Here is a 17570-nt window from a genome sequence, read left to right on the forward strand (position 1 = left end):
ACTCTCTCCACAAGAGTTGTCCAGCTGCACTGGCCATTTCTTTAGTTTTTAAAAAATTCTTTCATGATATGTGTGGATTATATTTGTTGTCCATTGCCCTGAAACTGAGTAGCTTGCTGGGACATTTCAGAGGGCAGTTAAAAATCAAATACTTTACTGGGTAACTGGAGTTACATATAGACTAGATCAGATAAAGTTAGCAGATTGCCTTCCCTAAAGTTTATTAGTGAACTGGATGGGATTTTATGACAATTGTTGACCGATTCATACTTAAAATGTTTTACAGTTTGCTTGACATTATCTATCTTAGCATTTACATTACATACCCTTATCAATATACAAGGCTATACCAATTGCACGGATGTCTTGTGAAAATGCTCATAGCTACTTTTGTCTATTCTAAGCTATTAGTGTGCATTTAAGCAATAAGCTTAATCAATTGTCTCCCTTTAAAACCCATTTTTGGACCTGGCCAAACCCTCTGAGCTAGGAAGCCACCCTAATGAATGCTTTACCCAAAAGGGGTCCAGTGTTATATCCCAAAGCTTTTACCTTGCATCACCTATGGCTAATCTGTATCTCTAATGATAGGGTGGAGCCTGAATTTTGAATTATCTGCAGCTACATCCCTCTAAGTACAGCACTCACCTTTTCCTTGTTTCTAGGCAACTGTTAGCGAACCTGTCAACCAGCCATCACTGCCTCCTATCATAGGCTTTGGGAAGCAGGCACAAAGTGATTACAAATCGTATGATTACCAACTTATGTGAGATAATCAGTATTTAAGTACAGAATTGTGCATTAATTACCCAGTTCCACAAATTTTGTCACCTAATTGGTAGTTTTACTGTTCTCAATGTTTTTCTTAGTGGTCCAATTCTTCAGCACCAGGTTATAGCACTCTAAAAAGATTCGCAATGTTCTTGCTACATTCAGATAGGTTCTTTGGTAAAGGTGACACCTCATAGTCAAACAATTTGACATAGTCCTGTATTTCATGTGTATTTTAATAGAGTTTCAACATAATATGTTGATCAGTTCCTTGCATCCACATCTGACCCAGATTTGTGGGTAAAGCAGAAAATTGGGTAGGGTATCTCATTGATTTTGTCTGTGTAACTAAAAGACCTTCAATTGGTAATTACACTGTATTTTCCCCCACATAAATAGGGGGCAGTCTGTGTTAATATATAGCTGACATTTATTACTTTCATGGCATAACCAGCCTCAGTATTAATTGTGTTAAAATCCCAAGTTGGCCTCAGGGTCATGATGCACTCACTCCATGAGGGAATCTTGGTGGATGCTGCACATCTCCAATTTAGTTCCCCATCTGGGACTGCATTCAATGGCATGTCCTGGTATGCAATATAATCAAATTCATTAAGCTTTTTGCTAACTTCAACTTGGTAAACTGTACAGGGTTGGGACCCTGGTGGTATTATGGGCAGCACAGTGGCTCAGTGGTAGCACTACTGCCTCACAGTATCAGGGACCCGGGTTCAATTCCAGCCTCGAGCGACCATCTGTGTGGAGTCTACACATTCTCCCCATGTCTGCGTGGGTTTCATCCCATGGTCCAAAGATCTGCAGGTCAGGTAAGTTGGCCATGCTAAAGTGGCTGTAGTGTTTGTTGCATTAGTCAGAGGGAAATGTGTCTGGGTGGGTTATTCTTTAGAGGGTTGGTGTGGACTTGTTGGGCCAAATTACCTGTTTCCACTCTAGGGAATCTAAGCTTAAAAAGTACAAGTATGGTAGTGCCAATTCTGCCAAGGCCAAGGAAGCATTTTTACAATTTGTTTGGATAAGATATACTCAAAGCATTTCCCTGAGTTTGGTGAGTTGCCAATATTTCCCTCCTTCCTGGTTCTAGATTAATCAAACACTGGCTACTCACCTCTTTGTACATATGTCTGAATATACTTTTGAAGAAAACATTTTCAATATCCAATTCCCTATTACCAATTAAATCCCAAGCCGTGTTTCTTGAAACTCTACAGTTCTGAATGCATGTTTTGACCCCCAGGCCACAAATTGCAAGTCCTTAGTATTTCTTCTGGAATAACAATTTATACTTATGTTTGTCATGAATTTAGAACTGAATTAGTGTAACTGAAACATATTCTTTCTGTTCTTAAGGCTCTGTACTATAAGAGGTATACGGTTCTTCCAGTCAGCAATTAGCTGATTAAATTTAAATGTGCCAGTTGACTTGGGGTGGTTAGTGCTGTTGGTCTTTAACTATTTAAAATATAAATCACTCCTAATGTCTTCATGGCAACATTATCTTTGGGTTTTCTATCCTTATGTTGCCATCCTTTTGAGGCAACATAGCAGCTGAACACTATGTCAATTTCCAATAAGCACACATTGTTCCATTGAAGCATCTTATTTATATCAACACACTTTAATTAGTTAATAATATCAATACATAATTCTTGACAATATTATCCTTCAAGTCCTAGTTTCCATATGAGGGGAGTTACTCCAACCTAATGAAATATTAACCATTCCTATAACATGCTGTATATCACTCAGGGCCTTTAGCTGTTGTTCCTTTCTTTTCTTTGGACAATTTAATGTACAGGATGCAGGCAGATGTCCTTGCTGATGTAGATAGTGGGTGCTTCTCATACTTCTGTGGCTACTTAGGGTGGTCACCATTATGGCATCTACCAGCTGACATTAATCTGGTGATTCACCTAAAACAAAACAAAAAGAAAACCAACAGCTTTTGTAAAGTACCCAAAAACACATCTTGTATAGTACACAAAAACACCATTTATACAGAATCCCAGTCACTAATACCTCAGTAGGCTCGAGTTACTTCTGACTTAAATTTGTAGACTGGAACTTCAGATGGCTTCTTCCTGGAGCTATTATATATCAAATGCACACACTTTTAAGTAAACTCTTCAGGGTTTTATTACAACACTTCTATTCAGGAATAATCACTAACTCTTTAAGCTAATCTAGTTTCATTATATCCTTCCTTCTCAGGAACACTAGTCTGTACAGTCATTCTTCACAGAACTGCTCAAAACTGTAAAACTAAAAGAAAACTGCTTCTTCTAAGCATTGGGTGTTTCCCTTAAGCTTTAAAAAAACTCTCCTGACCTTCTAACCTGGACCTTATTTATCTTGTACAGTCATAAAACCCTACCAAAGTGCCCAAAGCCCCATTAATTCTAAAGCTAGACCTCAAAAAATTATTTTAAAATAAATCACCGTAGCTACAGAAATACAATTTAATGATTAACTTCAGACACACAGAAAAGCCACACTACTAACTCAAAACCAAAAGCTCAAAGTTAAAATAAATGATGTTAAAAACAGACATAAATCTCAGGCTTTTTAATTGCAAAATACACTTTATTTATTAAAAGAATCTATAGTACATACAAAGTTCTAAATCAATTCTGTATAGCCGTCAGGTCCAATTGTAGATTCTCTCCCCAAAGCCAATGTGGAGAGCATGTCCCACAGGTAAGTGTGTGATATCCTATCAAAGGCCTTCTCCTGGTGCAGGCTGATGAGGCAGATACCCATTCCACCCAATGTCCTGCACAGAGGCAATCATATCCCTGAAGAGCACAAGTCTGTCAGAGATCTTCCTGCCCAGTACAGCACAAATTTGTTCGGAGTGAATCACCTTGACATTGAACACCATTATCTGCAGCAGAAGTAGGTTCTGCATGCTTTTCTTGAGTTTGGACATTTTTCCCCATCTTTCTCCATTCTTCTGAATATCTTTAAGAATCAAGAATCTCTTGATTGTTTCCCACCAGTATGTTGAAGATGCAAAGAGTGGTTTCATGATTTTTTAAAACTTTGTAAACCCCTTTGAGTTCCTCAATAGGTTTTGGGGTCAACAATTTCACATTATGCTTCCATGTTCCCTTGCAGGCCCATTGGTTGTTCTGTAGTTGGAAGTTGGCCAGCAGGAGGCAGTACAGTTTATATCACACTGACCTATTCTCAAATTTTACCTGTTCCTCTCTAGCACATACTGAAAGTTGCATTTGCTCCTTTCTCTTGTGCATTGAGTTGTTATTTATTTTTGTTCCCCATTAGTATTGCTATCTCCCTCATTGAGTGAAGCTTCATCTTCCCTTGGTGTCCCACATACTGAATTTGTGTCAATTTTGTCTCTCATACACTGAGGTTGTATTTGGACTAAAATGGGATATGAAAATGATGATGATAATGTCACACAGACATTAGCACAGCAGATCAAAACATAATAGAAATGAGAGAGAAGCATACACAGTGAAGTGAAAGTTGTCACAGGGTCCAAAAAGTAATTGACAATGCCTTGTGGTATGTCTAATCCAAGGGTCATCATGGGGAAAGACAGGCGTTCGTGATTACCCCAGCTTGATTTAGAAACTGAACTTGCACTGTTAGCAGTAATTGGGCCCAATGGTTTGTTTCTGTATTTAGAATCACAGAATAATTATAGCACATAAAGATGGCATTTGGCCTATTTTGTCCAAACCAAATTTCTGTAAACTTACCTAGTTCCTGCATTTATCTTGTAGCGCCACTGTTTCTTTTTTTCAGATACTGTAGTTATCTGATTCTCTCCTGGGCACCATGATTAAACCTGCCTCAACCATACTCTTCAGCAGTGCATTCTTATCCATGTACTGCAGAAGAAATCTCTCACAGTGCTGTAAATTCGTTTGAGGAGAAAGTGAGGTCTGCAGATGCTGGAGATCAGAGCTGGAAATGTGTTGCTGGAAAAGCGCAGCAGGTCAGGCAGCATCCAGGGAACAGGAGAATCGACGTTTCGGGCATAAGCCCTTCTTCAGGAATTCGTTTGCCAATCACCTCAAATTGCTGTCCTCTGGTTCTTGATCTACCTACCCATGACAACAGTTTATCTCTCTTTACTCTGTCCAGAACTCTCAGAGCTTTGAATGTCTCTTAATGAATCTCCTTTTCATCCTCTCTTCATGGAAAAAAAAGCCCCAACTTCTCCAATTCTTCTGATAAAGAATTGCCTGACTCAAAATGTTAACTCCGCTTTCTTTCCAAAGATGCTGCCAGACCTACTGAGTTTCTCTAGCAATTTCCGTTTTTGTTATATAGTACTTGGTACCCTTCTCCTTCAAAGTTTTACAGCTCTAAGTCCTTCATACCCTTCCTGAGCGTGGTGTCCAGAACTGAGCACAATTCTCAGTTGATCTCAAAATGGTGTTTTATAAAGATTAATTGTAACCTTTTTGCTTTTGTACTCCATACCCTTATTTACAAACAAGTTTTTTTTTACCTTTGTCACCACTTTTTCAAGCAGCCGTCCACCTTCAATGTTTTACATCTCACCTACACACCCTCAAGATGTAGCTGGCCCTCTTTTCCTCCAGCTCTTCACGTCACGAGGTGCACGCGCACAGTGCCTTTCAGAAGGAACGCCGGCTCTCGCTTGTGAATGCGTACGAGCTGAGGGTGCGCGCGCGCGAGGCGGCGGGCGCGCGGCCCGCCTGGAAGGTTCCATGTTTGTGTTGGTGTTTGTCGGTGGCGACGCCGCAGCCTCTCTTCCCTCCGCCTCTTTCAGTTCGAGCGAGCTGCTCCCCGGTGGCGGAGGCAGTGGCAGAGTCGGTCTGGATGGATCATCAGCATCATGGCGATTGATGGTAAGTGGGCCACAAAGAACCCAGCTCCCACTGACAGCCCACTCTCCCGCTCGCTCGGCCTGACTACCAGGGCTGGACGGTGGGCGTCTGTGAGAAGGCGCGAGACGGCAGTGGCGGGAGCACCGACCGACAGCCAGGGCCGGAGCCGGCCCGGCCAGAGCCCGGGGGCGCCATCGTCTGTCAGCGGGTTGGACCCGGGCCTGGGGCTCGGCTGCTGTCCGCTCCTGGCGAGGTGCTGAAAGCTGCAGCCGCAAGCACCAACCAGGCCAAGTTCCAGCGGGCTCTTTGCCGGTTCAGTCTGCTCGTTGTTTCCACACCGATTGCGTGGATAGTGATGGGTTAATGTGCGAGCCGGCTTCCCTTGACCCCACCGCAGCCACATCCGAATCCCTTATCTGGAGCACCACAGTACATTGCCCGAGGTATCTGTCCGAGAGTGTCTCAACCTGTTGCACCAATTATCAGACCCCGCTACCCAAACACATCCCACATTTATAGAGAGCGTCAATGTTAGGATTAAAGATGGGGGAAATTAGATCACATCAAACAGAAAAGCCTTAGTATTTTGCACGTTGTCCCTATTATATACCCATTTGCCATTTGTTATGCTATGATTTTATGTTGTATGGTGGCAGCATGATGGCATACTATATCTCTCACGAACTGCGCTGAAATAAACGATATCACAAATGGGCATTGCCACGTTACTTTTGTTTCACTGGCGTTTCAGAGCTGAACTCCTACTTAAGTGAGAAGGTTATTGTAGCAGGTTGTAGTTATAATGCAGGATAAACGGCCTTTGCCAGTTTAATCTTTTATCTTAATAATTTCAAGATCACTTTTGTCTTCATATTTTCTAAAATCTGGAATTTAATGGCACGTTACTGTGAAGAATAATTGCTCACTGTCATTAATTTCAGTTGTTTTTCCTGCTGACAAGAACAACTCCAGTTTCCAAAGTGATATTTTAAAGATGTCTTCTTTAAATTATTTTCTGGTGTATTTGCCTTTTTCTAAGAATCTACATTTTAAAAAAAAGTTCTGTAGATTGTACAAGTCACTGAGATTTTCAGGTTGATACACAAATTTTATATGTGCAATAAAAATGCTGTTGTGGCTCATGTTTCTATTTTAGGTTTCTTCAAAAAAAGCAGTGTTGGAATAATTGGGAAAGTTGAGTTTACTTGATGACTAATTAATATATAGAACATCAATTCCCGACTCAGGCGACTAACAGTGTGGAGTTTGCACATTCTCCCCGTGTCTGCGTGGGTTTCCTCCGGTTGCTCCGGTTTCCTCCCACAGTCCAAAGATGTGCGGGTCAGGTGAATTGGCCATGCTAAATTGCCCGTAGTGTTAGGTTAAAGGGGTAAATGTAGGGGTATGGGTGGGTTGCGCTTCGACGGGTCGGTGTGGACTTGTTGGGCCGAAGGGCCTGTTTCCACACTGTAAGTAATCTAATCTAATCTAATCTAATCTGTACTTGGATATATTAATACTGCATCATAAGAAAAAGTTATTATTATAAACAGGAGGTTGTAAGCAACTTTTATCCCTGAGCTACAAATTCAATTTTGATTGCATAGTTTACTTATGCAATGGGAATAAATCCTTCTCGCCCCATTCCCTGCCCCTTTAAGAAAGCTATCTTATTAGCCCAGAATATTATGGAATTATATACTTTTAAGTGTCATCCATTATTGCATGCAAGCCAACCTTATATTTTAACTAATTTTAGATTTAAATTAATTTAAAAACATCTACTCAACATTAAAATTGAATTTCCTTTCACTAGTATAATTTCTTGGATATGAATTTCTAAACAATTTGTGCAGATGTGTACACTTTTTTTTCCAAGTTACCTTATAATTTGCCTCTCACTCTTTAAGAATGTTTTTGCTTTGCATCAACTTTGACTCAGTGAGAAGATGAATAACTTGTTAACACAAAGAAGGATGCTACAAATTTTAGATTTCTGTTCTTGGAAATTTGAAACTGAAAACAAAGTTAAATAAGAATGATGCATACCAGCATTGCATAATTGCTATAAGCATTGCTGATGACACAAAATTAGATGGCATTTGCTGATGACACACAGTTAGGTACATTATAGATAATTTAGATGATAGTCTACCAATATTCTTTGTTATTTTATGTGAAGTGAATGGACAAAACTGTGCCAGGTGGAGTTCAATGTAAGCAAATGTGCAGCTATCCATTTTGGACTGAAAAAGAATAGATCAGGATACTTTTTATAAAGTTAAATAAAGAGACTGGGGGCTCAGGTGCATGGATCTTTAAAATGAAACAAACAAGTACAGAAATTAATCAAGAAAGCCTATGGAATGCTGGCCTTCATATCTGAAAGACTGGAATACAATGATGTAGAAGTTTTGCTGCAGCAATGCAAAGTCCTCATCAGACACCACTTAGTACTGTGACTGGATCTGGGTCGTACAATTTAGGAAGGACATATTGGCCTTGGAGCATCACATAGGTTTACAAGAATGATACCTTGACTTCAGGGGTTAAGTTATGAGGAGAGATTTTACAAGTGAGGCCCATTTTTCTGTAGTATTTAGAAGGTTAAAGGATGATCTGATCGAAGTCTTCAAGATATTAACAGTAAAAGACCGGGTAGGTAAAGATAAATTATTTCCACTGTTTTGAGCTTCTAGAACTAGGGGGAATAGTCTGAGAATTAGGGCTGATGGTTCAGGAGAGATGTTAGGAAGCACGTCTGCACACATAGGATGGTAGCTTTTGGAACTCTCTTCCACAAACAGCAGTGAATGTGGAATCAGTTGTTAATTTTAAATCGGAGATAGATAAAGTTTTGTTAAGTAAAGGTATTAAGTGATACGGGCCAAAGGCAGGTACATGGAGTTAGGCCACAGATCAGCCATGATCTCACTGAATGGTGGAGTAGCCTCGAGCGGACTGAATAACCTGCTCTTATTCTAATATTGTAACTAAGCAATATAACCTGCTTCATTCATGTGGTAGACTCTGTTTGGTATTTTATATAGTTCTTTTAAATCCGCTACCTGGCTCACAATATACCATGCAGAATTGCTGGCCAGGAGGGCAAGCAGTGAAGTTTACTTAAAGATGTTACTCGTTGCTTTCAGTGGCCTTGTAGAATTGGACACAAGTGGTTCAAAAATAACTTTGTCAATTTGTTTCTTTTCCAGCTTTAGCATTTCCAAGGTGCAGTATTCCTGAAAAGTGTGCTAAATCACTGCATTTGGCCTCCTGTTCGTGTTTTAGGGAAAGAAAAAGATTGTACAATTTTTATCTTATGATATTTAAAAATTAAACATACTAAAGGTAGATGAAAGGATATTAAGGGATCAGGGTCAGCCATGGCCGACTATCCCAGACTCTCCATCCTCTTCCTCCTTCTCACTGGGGCATGTTGGCCTGGTCCCACCATTACCCTGGGCTTATGTGCCATTCTGGGCTTCGTTGGGACTGCTTATAGTATGGTTTTTGAGCAACTAGCTTTAGGATGGATGGTTTCCTGCTGATTTTTACTTTGAAAGGGGGTGCACTTTAAATTCCAGCCCACAGTATGGGTCAAAGAGGGGAGGTTTGTTAAATAACCTTTTTTTCTGGCTTTGACATGTTGACAGCCTTTTTTGCAGTAAAATCTTCATATGGTATTAGAATGTTGATGTTTAGTTATTGTATTGTGATTAGATTTTTATGGAGATTGCAATTTGGGTTAACCTGTTATGTTATCATTTTCCAACTTTTAATGACCTGGAGAATGGCAAGCATGAAAACTATTTAACCAGCTTCAAAGTAAGGCAGCTGTTTCATTCTGGAACCTGTAAAGCAATTTCTGTGTTACATGTGAATATTTGTAAGTGGAAAGAAATAGTAACAGGAACTGTATGTGGAACATATGGTGCAAGCTGAAAATTAATGTGAAGTACAGAATATTGTATTTTTAAGTTGTGATATCACACTGTATTTAGTGGTTTCACAAACAAAAATTTCACAAATGACTTCTACAGGCTTTCCATGCAAAAGTAAATGTGCATAATAAAATCTTATAAAATAGGTTACATGACTTTGTCTGTCAGTTAAGATAGTATCAGAATGAAAAGAAAATTTAAAACTGTGGACAATTTTTTTTAGGGTAATGCTGATGTATGCATGTTAGGTCTGATGAAATTCTGCTTGTTTGTAGAAACTGCCAAATTGAGTGAAGTCATGACATTTTTGCAGCAGAATATTCTGTGCTTCTGAAAACTGTCATTGTTTTCAAAATCAAGTTTCCTAATTTGCATAAATTAATGGAAAGTTTAAGTATAGTAAATATATAAATTTAATGCATAAAAATAAAGATTAACTACTGTAAGCAGATTTTTAAATTGCAGCAATTATTATATAAATGTTTATCTTAACTTCACAACTAACTCAAATAGAAGTAAGGCCATTAGTAGGAGGTGAATCATGAGTTATCAGTAAATAAATTCTGATTTGTAAATACTTGAGGTTTAATGTTCATCTTTGATTACTTTTTCTCATATTTTTCTTAAAGGAAGAAATGTTGCCAACTGCTCATTCTCTTTGGAGAATGAATTTGCTGATACTAAGTTAGACATTGAAGAGTGGGCATAGTTGCTTCGTATATTGGTGACTTTTCTAAGATGAATGTGATTGATAATCTTTGTGTGAAAATGCATCAAATAAAAAAAGATCAGCATGAAAATTAGCAAGGAAATTGGAAAATAATCATAAAAAAACAAGACTGAAGCTAGTCCACGATGGTTGTGTTAGGCTGTAAATTTTTCTCTTGCTGACGTTTTGAGCTGTTTCAATGTCTGATTCTTCCTTCATTCAGCATTACTTAATGACTTTTGATCAGCTAATTCACATAAGTTACAAGAACACAGCAGGTATCAGTTTCTGATTGAAGTTATATATTTGTTGAATTTCTTTCTGGGTCACAGTAAGGTAACCATAAAGAGGTTTTGTACATATCTATTATTAGAAGCATCAATTTTCTCAAATTATTAAATATATTGCAGACAAAATTTGCAATGTTTTACTCCCCATATTTTTCCGTTCACTATTAGAAGGTGAAAGACTTCAATACCTGCCCGCAGCTGCTGAAACGACTCATCAGTGCATGAGTGAATCTCTCCTGGGGAGTGTGGTTGGGCAGCATTTAAACTAAAATGGCAGGGTAATTTGAACATAGAGGGAGACAGGGAGAGGGAAACAAAGGCAAAAACAAAATACAGAATAGCTACTAGGAAAAGTGAAAGAAAGAGAGTTTATGGGCAAGAATCAAACAGGACCATGGGACAAAATAATGAGAATGGGACAAGGATATTCAAAGGACAAGTCTTAAGACCTTGTGTTTTACTGCACAGGACATTCACAATAAAGTGGATAAATAGTTGTGATATAGTTGTAATAGTGTCTTACAAACTTGATTGAGTTTTTTTGAGGCTATGACCGAGAAAATAGATGAGGGCAGAGCAGTAAATGTTGTCCACATGGACTTTAGTGAATCTTTGACAAGGTTCTACATTGTAAACTGGTTAGTAAAATTAGATCACATGGGATTCAGGGAGACCTTCCCAATTGGATACAAAATTGGCTGGATGGTAGAAAACAGAGGATTGTGGTGAAGGATTGTTTCTTGGACTGAGGCCTGTGAACAGCAGGGCTTGGTGCTGGGTCCACTGTTGTTTGTTATTTATATAAAATATTTGGATGAGAATTTAGGAAGCATGGTAAGTAAGCTTGCGGATGACACCAAATTGGTGGTACAGTGGACAGTGAAGAAGGTTATCTAAGATTACAAGGGATCTTGATCAATTAGGCCAATGGACTGAGGGCTGGCAGATAGAGTTTAATTTGGATAAGTGTGAGATGTTGCATTTTGGTAAGACAAACAGGATAGGACTTACAATGTTAATGGTAAGGCCCTGGAGAGTATTGTTGATCAGAGAGACTTGGGGGTTCAGGTACATAATTATTTGAAATTTGCGTCACAGGTAGATAGGGTGGTTAAGAGAGTGTTCATTGTTCAGACTTTAGAGTATAGGATTTGGGACATCTTGTTGAGGTTGTACAGGACAATGCTGAGGCCTCTTCTGCAGTTCTGGTAACCCTGTTATAGGAAGGATATTATTAAACTGGAGAGGGTTCAGAAAAGATTTGCCAGGATGTTGCCAGGAATGGAGGTTTTGAGTAATATAAATGGCAGGATAGACTGGGACTTTTTTCACTAGAGCTTAGGAAATGGAGGGGTGACCTTATAGAGGTTTATAAAATCATGAGGGGCAGAAAAGGTGATGAGCAAAGTTCTTTTCCCTAAGGTGGGGGAGTTCAGAACTAGGGGGCATATTTTTAAGTTGAGAGGAGAAAGATTTAAAAAGGAAATGAGGGGCAACTTTTTTACAGAGAGTGGTTGGTAACTGGAATGAACTGCCAGAGGAAGTGGTAGATGCTGGTACAGTTATAACATTGAAAAGATATTTGTACCGATACAAAGGCAGGCAAATGGGACTAGTTTTAGTTTGGGAAACTCGGTTGGCATAGACTGGTTGGACTGAAGCAGTCTGTTTCTGAGCTGTATGACTCAATGACTCTCTGTGAGTCTATCTGGCTGAAGCGTGATCAGGGGTGGGAACTGATTACACAGGAATAATCAGTTTTTGGGAAGGATGGACAAAGAAGAAAAAAAGTTGGGGTAGTATTGCTGGTTAAAGAATAAATTAACGCAATAGTGAAAAAGGATATTAGCTCAAGTAAAGAAGAATTTAAAAAGGTAGAGCTTAGGAGAACCAAAGGGCAGAAAACTGTAGTAGTTGTTGCATACAGACCCCCAAACTCTACTGGTAATATTGGAGAAGGCATTAAAAAGGAAATTAGGGATGCAAGCAATAAAGGTACAGTTGACTTTAATCTGCACATAGATTGGGCAATTCAAATCAGCAATAATGCCATAAAGGAGGTCAGAAGTCACATGACACAAAGTTATAGTCCAACAGGTTTATTTGAAATCACAAGATTTCGGAGTGCTGCTCCTTCGTCAGGTGAAGTGAAGGAAAGCACATAGGTAGAAAATTTATATACAGAGAGATCAAAAGATAGTACAAATGGTGTAAGTGGAGTGTCGACCGACTGAATAACAAGTCTCTGTAGGTGATCAAAAGTATCAGACGATGTGAGTAAAGCATCAACAGCTGAATAACAAGTTTATGGATAACCTATGATCCAATTAATTGACACAGAGAGATAATTACAAAAATTTAAAAGTAAGATGGTGCTGGAGACAAACTAAATGGCTAGAATAACATGATAGTATAAGAGTTGCATGCTGAGCTTGTAACCAAAGTAACAAGTAAACCAAAACTGTACACACTAATTAAGGTAGAGAGAGATCATAACAAGGTATCAAGGTGATTGTGTCAAAACAGAACAGTAAGGAAGATTTTCCAAATACAGAACAGTTGGGGGGTGGGGGTGAGGTAACATGTAGCACTACATGAACCCAAGATCACAGTTGAGACTGTCTTTATGCTTGCTATGACAATGAATGAATGGCAACTGCGCAATAATTGCCAGACAGGAACACTTCAGCAGTCAATGGCATTCAGCTTCCAATCTTTGGGTAAGCGTCCTCCAAAGTGGCCTTCGAGACAGACAACAACGTAGAATCACTGAGCAGAAACTGATAGCCAAGTTCCATACCCACAAAGACAGCCTCAACTGTGATCTTGGGTTCACATCATGCTACATGTAACCCCACTATACTGTTCTGTATTTGTAAAATCTTCCTTACTGTCTGTTTTGAGACTATCACCTTGATAAATTATTATGATCTCTCTACCTTAATTAGTTTGTTGAGGAACAACTTCGAGGACAGGCCAATCTATACTTGTGTAAATGAGAAAGGAATAATTGGCACACTTAACTGTGTGAGGCCCCTTGGGGATGATTGACTATAATGTGGTAGAATTCCTCATTGAGATGGAGAGTTACGCAGTTGATTCTGAGACTAGGGTCCTGAATCTAAACAAAAGAAACCAAGCTGGCGATGGTAAATTCTATATATTACTAAATTGGTGACAGTGGATAGGCAGTGGCACATGTTTGAAGAGTGTATGTAGAAACATGGCTCAGGGATGGGCAAGACTGACAGCTTAATGTTCCAGGATACAAATGCTACAGAAAGGATAGAAAGGGAGGCAAGAGAGGAGGGTGAGTGGCATTTTTGATAAGGGATAGCATTACAGCTGTGCTGAGGGAGGATATTCCCGGAAATACATCCAGGGAAGTTATTTGGGTGGAACTGAGAAGTAAGAAAGGGATGATCACCTTATTGGGATTGTATTATAGACACCCTAATAGTCAGAGGGAAATTGATGAACAAACTTGTAAGGAGATCTCAGCTATCTGTAAGAATAATAGGGTAGTTATGGTAGGTGATTTTAACTTTCCAAACCTTGACTGGGACTGCCATAGTGTTAAGGGTTTAGATGGAGAGGAATTTCTTAAGTGCGTAAAGGCAATTTTCTGATTCACTATGTGGATGTACCTACTAGAGAAGGTGTAAAACCTGACCTACTCTTGGGAAATAAGGCAGGGTAAGTGACTGAGGTGTCAGTGGAGGAGCACTTTGGGGCCAGTGACCACAATTCTATTTGTTTTGAAATAGTGATGGAAAACGATCGACCTGATCTAAAAGTTGAAGTTCTAAATTGGAGAAAGGCCAATTTTGATGGTATTAGGCAAGAACTTTTGAAAGCTGATTGGAGGCAGATATTCGCAGGTAAAGGGATGGCTGGAAAATGGGAAGCCTTCAGAAATGAGATAGCGAAAATCCTGAAAAAGTATATTCCTGTTAGGGTGAAAGGAAAGGCTGGTAGGTATAGGGAATGCTGGATGACTAAAGAAATTGAGGGTTTGGTTAAGAAAAAGAAGGAAACACAGTGAATCCTTCGAAGAGTATAAAGGAAGTAGGAATATACTTAAGAGGGAAATCAGGAGGGCAAAAAGGGGACATGAGATAGCTTTGGCAAATAGAATTAAGGAGAATCCAAAGCATTTTTACAAATATATTAAGGACAAAAGGGTAACTAGGGAGAGAATAGGGCCCCTCAAAGATTAGCAAGGCGGCCTTTGTGTGGAGCCACAGAAATCGGGAGAGATACTAAATGAATATTTTGCATCAGTATTTACGGTGAAAAAGGATATGGAAGATATAGACTGTAGGGAAATAGATGGTGACATCTTGCAAAATGTCCAGATTACAGAGGAGGAAGTGCTGGATGTCTTGAAACGGTTAAAGGTGGATAGATCCCCAGGCCATGATCAGGTGTACCTGAGAACTCTGTGGGAAGCTAGGAAAGTGATTGCTGGGCCTCTTGCTGAGACATTTGTATCATCAATAGTCATAGGTGTGGTGCCAGAAGACTGGAGATTGGCAAACATGTTGCCACTGTTTAAGAAGGGCGGTAAAGACAAGCCAGGGAACTATAGACCGGTGAGCCTGACCTCAGTGGTGGGCAAGTTGTTGGAGGGAATCCTGAGGGACAGGATGTACATGTATTTGGAAAAGTAAGGACTGATTCGGGATAGTCAGCATGGTTTTGTGCGTGGGAAATCATGTTTCACAAACTTGATTGAGTTTTTGAAGAAGTAACAAAGAAGATTGATGAGGGCAGAGCAGTAGGTGTGATTTATATGGACTTCAGTAAGGCGTTCGACAAGGTTCCCCATGGGAGACTGTTAGCAAGGTTAGATCTCTCGGAATGCAGGGAGAACTAGCCATTTGGATACAGAATTGACTCAAAGGTAGAAGACAGAGGGTGGTGGTGGAGGGTTGTTTTTCAGACTGGAGGCCTGTGACCAGTGGAGTTCCACAAGGATCGGTGCTGGGTCCTCTACTTGTTATCATTTACGTAAATGATTTGGATGCGAGCATAAGAGGTACAGTTAGTAAATTTGCAGATTTTGAGGTAATCTGAGGTATTTTGAGAATCTGAGGTAACCCTCTTCGCTGTCCACTACTCCTCCAAAATTGGAGGTGTAGTGGACAGCGAAGAGGGTTACCTCAGATTACAACAGGATCTGGACCAGATGGGCCAATGGGCTGAGAAGTGGCAGATGGAGTTTAATTCAGAAAAATGCGAGGTGCTGTATTTTGGGAAAGCAAATCTTAGCAGGACTTATACACTTAATGGTAAGGTCCTAGGGAGTGTTGCTGAACAAAGAGACCTTGGAGTACAGATTCATAGCTCCTTGAAAGTGGAATCACGGGTAGATAGGATAGTGAAGGTGTTTGGTTTGCTTTCCTTTATTGGTCAGAGTATTGAGTACAGGAGTTGGGAGGTCATGTTGCGGCTATACAGGACATTGTTTAGGCCGCTGTTGGAATATTGTATGCAATTCTGGTCTCCTTCCTATCGCAAAGATGTTGTGAAACCTGAAAGGGTTCAGAAAAGATTTACAAGGATGTTGTTAGGGTTGGAGGATTTGAGCTATATGGGAGAGGCTGAACAGGATGGGGCTGTTTTTCTTGGAGCGTCAGAGGCTGGGGGGTGACCTTATAGATATTTACAAAATTATGAGGGGCCTATCACCCTCACCTTAACCTCCTTCCACCTATCGCATTTCCAACGCCCCTCCCCCAAGTCCCTCCTCCCTACCTTTTATCTTAGCCTGCTTGGCATACTTTCCTCATTCCTGAAGAAGGGCTCATGCCCGAAACATCGATTCTCCTGCTCCTTGGATGCTGCCTGACCTGCTGCGCTTTTCCAGCAACACATTTTCAACTCTGATTTCTGGGACTGCAGGACTGACATATGAAGAGAGACTGGATTGGTTAGGACAATATTCACTGGAGTTTAGAAGAACGATGGGAGAATCACATAGAGATCTATAAAATTGTAACAGGACTAAACAAGGTAAATGTAAGAAGTTTATTCCCGATTATCAGGGAGAACAGAACCAGTGGCTACAGTCTAAGGATATGGAGTAGACCATTTCGAGTTGGGATCAGTAATTTCTTCACCCCAAAGAATGGTGACCCTGTGGAATTCTTTACCACATAATGTAGTTGAGGATAAAACATTGAATATTTTCAGGAAGGAGTTAGATATAGTTGTCAGGGCTAAAGGGATCAAATAAATCAAACGATGAGGGGAGAAATTGGGAGCAGGGTACTGTGTTGGATGATCAGCCATGATCATATTGAATGGCTGAGCAGCTTTGAAGGACTGAGTGGCTGACTCCTGCTCCCAGTTTCTATGTTCTGTTTGATTACTCATTGCTCAGATGTTGGATTGAGATTAAAGTTCTGAGTTGTATTACTGTTGACTTGCTACTAAACATTGTTACCGTTTTGTGTCAATGGAAACCTTTCTGAAAAATTGCAATCATCGGTCCTATTGTGGCCTTTCTACTGCCATGCCTTGATCATGATCACAGTCAGTTTGTTAACTTTCATAAATCCATAAATCCAACCTCACTTCTTTCTACTAGAAAAACTTTCCAAGTTATTTACATGTTATGATCTCGGTAACATGTTTATTTGGCATTGGAAAACAGAAGTATTTACTAAAAGAAAATAGCCTCAAGGTTCATGGTTAAAATCCAAAGAATTTTATTGCAAAAAAAATCATGGAACATGAATATTAATATCTGCAATCTTTCTTGAATAGTCACTTACATTAAAAATGTTTAAAGTAGAATGAACACTGGTACTTATACCTGAAACCAGATTTACTTTCTTCTACATCTATTTGACTCTCACCATTGCAACTTCAGTTCAGAGACTTATCTGAAATTGGAAAATTAACCGCTTGGTATGAGTAACTACTTTGAAGATTCATGTAAAGCTTGAGATTTCTTTGGCTTACCACTATTTTGCTGTAAGGTTTTCCCTTCAAATCCTCT

The 17570-nt window shown here is 39.7% G+C and overlaps 1 protein-coding gene and 1 long non-coding RNA gene across 4 annotated transcripts in view; one reads left to right on the plus strand and one right to left on the minus strand.

Moving 5' to 3' along the window:
* Positions 1–2384: 2384 nt before the first annotated feature.
* LOC148148948 (uncharacterized) lies at positions 2385–5422 on the minus strand. Its single transcript, XR_015758430.1, has 2 exons — positions 5276–5422; positions 2385–2702 (listed from the first exon to the last, which is right to left on the minus strand). It is a non-coding gene; the product is annotated as an uncharacterized LOC148148948 (long non-coding RNA).
* A 63-nt stretch (positions 5423–5485) lies between these two features.
* LOC122552794 (synaptotagmin-14) overlaps positions 5486–17570 on the plus strand; it is a 229584-nt gene continuing 217499 nt past the window's right edge. Inside the window, exon 1 of one of the 3 annotated variants that reach the window (XM_043695732.2) lies at positions 5486–5639. In XM_043695732.2, coding sequence (XP_043551667.1) covers positions 5627–5639 — 13 coding nt within the window. In that variant the 5' untranslated portion in view covers positions 5486–5626. The remainder of the gene's footprint in view (positions 5640–17570) is intronic. The other 2 variants (XM_043695733.2, XM_087991305.1) reach the window with 2 other exon arrangements.

Source organism: Chiloscyllium plagiosum, unplaced genomic scaffold (assembly GCF_037043375.1).
Source record: "Chiloscyllium plagiosum isolate Xiang-an unplaced genomic scaffold, Cpla_swu_hap1 HiC_scaffold_10, whole genome shotgun sequence".
In the NCBI taxonomy this organism is placed as follows: domain Eukaryota; kingdom Metazoa; phylum Chordata; class Chondrichthyes; order Orectolobiformes; family Hemiscylliidae; genus Chiloscyllium; species Chiloscyllium plagiosum.